This window comes from Brugia malayi (genome assembly GCF_000002995.4).
Source record: "Brugia malayi strain FR3 genome assembly, contig: Bm_112, whole genome shotgun sequence".
NCBI lineage: Eukaryota > Metazoa > Nematoda > Chromadorea > Rhabditida > Onchocercidae > Brugia > Brugia malayi.
The window spans coordinates 11,833-16,985 of record NW_025062369.1 but is presented as its reverse complement, the minus strand read 5'-3'; the positions used below and the strand labels follow the sequence as shown (position 1 = coordinate 16,985).

Below are 5,153 nucleotides of genomic sequence, written 5' to 3'. Positions count from 1 at the left end.
CATCACGAAGTGGTTTTAAGCAAAGAAATGGTTTTTTTTCCTATATATATGAAAATTATAAGAAAAAATTTTCCACCTATAATTTAGCCTAACCTTAACATTCAAAATAAATGGCAGATATTATGTTTAATGAAAAAATTTCCCCGGGTATCCGACACTAAAAAATTTTGTAAGTTAATCGTTGAAAAGTGAATGTAGAAAAACATCAAAGATTTACAATCATCACAAGAACAATATTACTTTCCTATATATGAAAGGTACTGTTTCATATCTAATACAGAAGGTGACAAAACCAACATTTATCATCAAAATCAAAATTGTCGTCAAAAAGAGCAACAAATGTGCAGTTATTCCAATAAAATATGCAATTTTTCATGTAATCATATCATATGGAAAAGGATTAGGATGACATTTGCATTTGAGCCTAGGGTTAGGCTTAGGATGATACCTATACTTACACCATTAGAAGCTGCAACATTTTTCTCTTCATTATCACTCGCTCAGATGTATTATAACCATTCAATATACTATATTTTATTAAACAAAGCAGACAGGATTATTTAATACTGCACAATTGATTAAATATTTCACCATACGATGACATTTAATCCCAGCTATTCATCAATTTCATTTATGCAAATGTTACTCCATTTTGTCAACCAAACTTTTGAAAATTGTCCCATCTTTTCAAACATCGCTTATGTTGAAATTCTTTTTGATAATAGCAGTGGAATATGTCAAAAAGCAATAATTAGCAAATTTCAGGTGATGCGTCCATCCGACGAAGTTCCCATCAGTGATATTATCAATAGGTGTGTGGATGCGACTTTATTAAATGAACCCATTAAATCGAAAATGATTAGAATCTCATTCCTCACGTCGTATTACTGAAATGATGGAACAATATCCTTCCTAAGTAATCCTTTCGGATTCAAAAGAGCATTCATAAACTACCAGTTGGGCGAGAGAAAAACGAAAATGTAAAAGAAAAAAAAAAAAAAAACGATAAACAACAGGCAGATTAAAAACTGTTTGAACCTTTGATCTTTAATTGAAATAAAAAGCTTTCATTTGAATATTTCTGTCATTTCATAAAATTCTGTCCCATCATGTTCTTCACTGTATCTATAACACCAATCATCTGGTTCAATCTTCTGCTTTGCATCGCTTCTAATAAAAATGAAACTTCCCATCTACCTAATTTTGGTGCTGCTGATAAAATTGTTACAAATAATACTTATTCTGATATCTCAGACAGCTTTGATTACAACAATTTTGAGCCATTGTTTGGCTCAGAATTTCCATCCGATCCTTCGCAGTTGATTGATTTCGATCAGTTGAGTGAAATTGAGGATATAAGTAGCAAAGAATCGATACCCGAGATCACAAATGCTCCTCATCCTGGCTTTTCAAACAGCCATGGTTTGTTGGGCCACACTAATTTGGGCTCATTACTTGGTTCATATACAGATTCAAATAGGAATGTGTGGAGAGATGCTAATCCGATCTATTTTCACCAACTTACTCTTTCCCCAGATGACACAACCGATCAACACGGAAATGCTGAACAGAATAACATGGGCAAGAAACACTTCTCGGATAACTTGATTGTCCGCGACTACAGGGAAAATGAAGGATCAGAAACAAGTAATGGCAAATTGCATTTTTACTTTCATCCAATCCATAAAATTAAACATATCTATCTCACTAAAACAAAAAATCTACAATTATCGATCGAAATTCCAGAAGTAACTTAAAAGTATAATTTTTACTTCAAATATGTGAGATGATGATATAGACAAATGCTTAGTACCTAAGATATTGAAATCTAAGTTATTTAGATACTCAAAGTGGAACTTCTTCGCCACTTAATGTCGACACAGATGACATTATTACATATATGCACTTACCTGGTTCACAACAAAATGCGGTTCCGATCTATTTTCACCAACTTATTCTTTCCCCAGATGACACATCCGATCAACACGGAAATGCTGAACAGAATAACATGGGCAATAAGCACTTCTCGGATCACTTGATTGTCCCCGACTACAGGGAAAATACCAATGAACGATCAGAAACAGGTAATGACAAATTACATAACGATTTCTCGCTCTATCTTTTATAGTTCTTTATTTTCATCAGCAGCATGAAATTGATGAAGCGACATTAAAAGTATGGTTTTTACTTTATATATGTGAGAAGATAAATAAACTTTCTATCTAAGTTATTCAAAATGCAATATGATACTTTTTTTTATGGCACTGACATTTTTGTGATTTTCACATTACTTAACTACAAAATGGTGTAATAGATTTATTAATTGCAAAAATACATTTTTTGACATGGATTTTTCAGATAACAAAAAGTATATTTGTCATTATCCCGGCTGTACTGTGATCACAAAAAATTACAAAGAATATATAACACATAAGAAATCTCACGGTCAGCCCTTCATCTATGAATGCAAAGTGCCCAGTTGTGGGCGGACATTCGACCATGAATCATCATTTTGTTGTCACATACATACACATCAACCTAAGCATCAATGCAAAAACTGCGGCAAACTCTTTAGTAGAAAGAGTATACTACAAAGACACAACAAGCACTGTGGCACACCACCTCGTTAGTATAACAAATTTTTTTTTTTAAATTCGAAAAAAACTTTTTTTTTGAAAAACAATATTTAAAAACGTTCAATTTAAAATATAATGGATGTGGAAATATATTTCAAAACATCGGTGACCATGGTGTAGCAATATACAATTCAGAAAATGCTGCGACATTTTTCTAACCTCAGTTTCTTTTATATATAACAAAAGTCCTGTGGCAGGCAGTCAGCATATCGTAGCAACTGATGTTTTAATATCGCGACAGACTAATCACTTGTCCATTACTCGATTACTTGAAGTCGGGAGTACAAAGAATGACGAAAACTAAACCTAATTTCGCCACAACAGAAAATTCACAATCATTTGTTGTATGAGGTCTTTCCATTAGAAGTAGCATCAAAAGTAAAAAGTAATACCAAAAGTTTTGTTTCAAATATATCAGAAGATAAATAAGCAGATTTTTATAATTTAAGTAATTTGAAATGAGATATGGTAAGATTATTTTATGCACTGACATTTTTATGGTTATTTTTCACATGGATTAATAACTGCAAAAACCAATATCATAAGATTTTTTTAGGCGAACAAAGCTACGAATGCCTTTATCCCGGATGTACTATGGTAACAAAAAATTACAGTGAATATGTAGCACATAGGAAAACACATGGTCAACCCTTCATCTATGAATGCAGAGTGCCCGGTTGCGAGCGAATATTCCAGCATGAATCATCATTTTGCAATCACAAGCAAACGCATGAACCTCATCATCAATGCAAGTGCTGCGGAAAATTCTTCAGCACCATGTATGGACTACAAAGACATAAGAAGCTCTGCCCAACAAAATTTCGTTAGTTTGCAAATTTAGCAAACTTTTGAGCACACATATTAGCCTGAAATAAAATTGAAATGTGTTATGAAACATCCGTGATCGCTGAGTGACAATACAACAGAAAAATCTCAATTACATTTTTTGTTGTAGCTATACACCAAGATAATTAAGCATCTTTTTGTGATCTAAATTATTTGAAAATCATACTGGAATGCTAATTACAAAAACAAATGTCAATTTTTTTAGATAGACAAGGTTATAAATGCCATTATCCTGGATGTGCTGTGATCTCGAAAAGTTACAACGATAATATAAAGCATAAAGAAACACACAATGGACCTTTCATCTATGAATGCAAAGTGCCCAGTTGTGGACGGGCATTCCACCATGAATCATCATTTTGCAATCACAAGCAAACGCATGAACCTCGTCCTCAGTGCGAGGGCTGTGGCAAATTCTTCATCAGTAGGAATGGACTGCATTGTCATAAAAAGAGCTGCAAATCCCGTTAGTTTCCAAATTTAGCAAAATTTTAAACAGATATGTCAACCTGAAATAGAATGTGTGTGAAATGTATTATGAAACATTTGCGCGAACGCTGGGTGACAATACAAAATTCATTAGACACACTCATTAAGATGCTATATATTTTTTTTTGCACTCAGTACTACTACACACGACCTAAGAATCAATTGCTTAAAAATGTGTTGACAGTGGTGACAATGGCGCTTCAATATACAAACATCAACAAACATTGAAAATATCCTTTCACTCTTAATCAAATTGTTTTATTTTCCTAATTCGTGGAACGTATGCGGAAAAGCATATTATTCTATCCACAAAGCCAAACTACGACAAACTGCAATAATTTTTTTTTGGCGTTATAAAATTAAAAATTTTCATTCTAGAAAACGAGACAAAATCTGAGCATTCTTCGCATGCATGAAAAAAGAGCGTAACAATCGGACGTTTTCGAGGCATCAGAATGCGGTGGCCAATTTATAATTTTATTTTATCATTGTGTTTTATAATATTTCATCTTTATTTAATATTCCATGAATATCACAGAAATGCATAAATGTACTAATTGGCAATAAAATTCGGGGGCAAGCATTTAAATGTACAAAATGCGTTCACAACTGAAATAAACGATTTGTTATGCAAAAAACCAACATGAAAAAGCATCATAAATGAGAAGCTAAAAATTTATAACAAAAATTGGCATCACGAAGTGGTTTTAAGCAAAGAAATGGTTTTTTTTCCTATATATATGAAAATTATAAGAAAAAATTTTCCACCTATAATTTAGCCTAACCTTAACATTCAAAATAAATGGCAGATATTATGTTTAATGAAAAAATTTCCCCGGGTATCCGACACTAAAAAATTTTGTAAGTTAATCGTTGAAAAGTGAATGTAGAAAAACATCAAAGATTTACAATCATCACAAGAACAATATTACTTTCCTATATATGAAAGGTACTGTTTCATATCTAATACAGAAGGTGACAAAACCAACATTTATCATCAAAATCAAAATTGTCGTCAAAAAGAGCAACAAATGTGCAGTTATTCCAATAAAATATGCAATTTTTCATGTAATCATATCATATGGAAAAGGATTAGGATGACATTTGCATTTGAGCCTAGGGTTAGGCTTAGGATGATACCTATACTTACACCATTAGAAGCTGCAACATTTTTCTCTTCAT

At 32.4% G+C, this 5,153-nt stretch overlaps 1 protein-coding gene across 1 annotated transcript; it reads left to right on the top strand.

Moving 5' to 3' along the window:
- Positions 1-1,109: 1,109 nt before the first annotated feature.
- Bm17249 (Uncharacterized protein) lies at positions 1,110-3,953 on the top strand (the record flags this gene model as incomplete). Its single annotated transcript, XM_043083050.1, has 4 exons — positions 1,110-1,647; positions 1,842-2,084; positions 3,193-3,459; positions 3,688-3,953. The coding sequence occupies 4 exons, from the start codon at positions 1,110-1,112 to the stop codon at positions 3,951-3,953; spliced, it is 1,314 nt and encodes a 437-aa protein (XP_042938984.1).
- Positions 3,954-5,153: the final 1,200 nt, after the last annotated feature.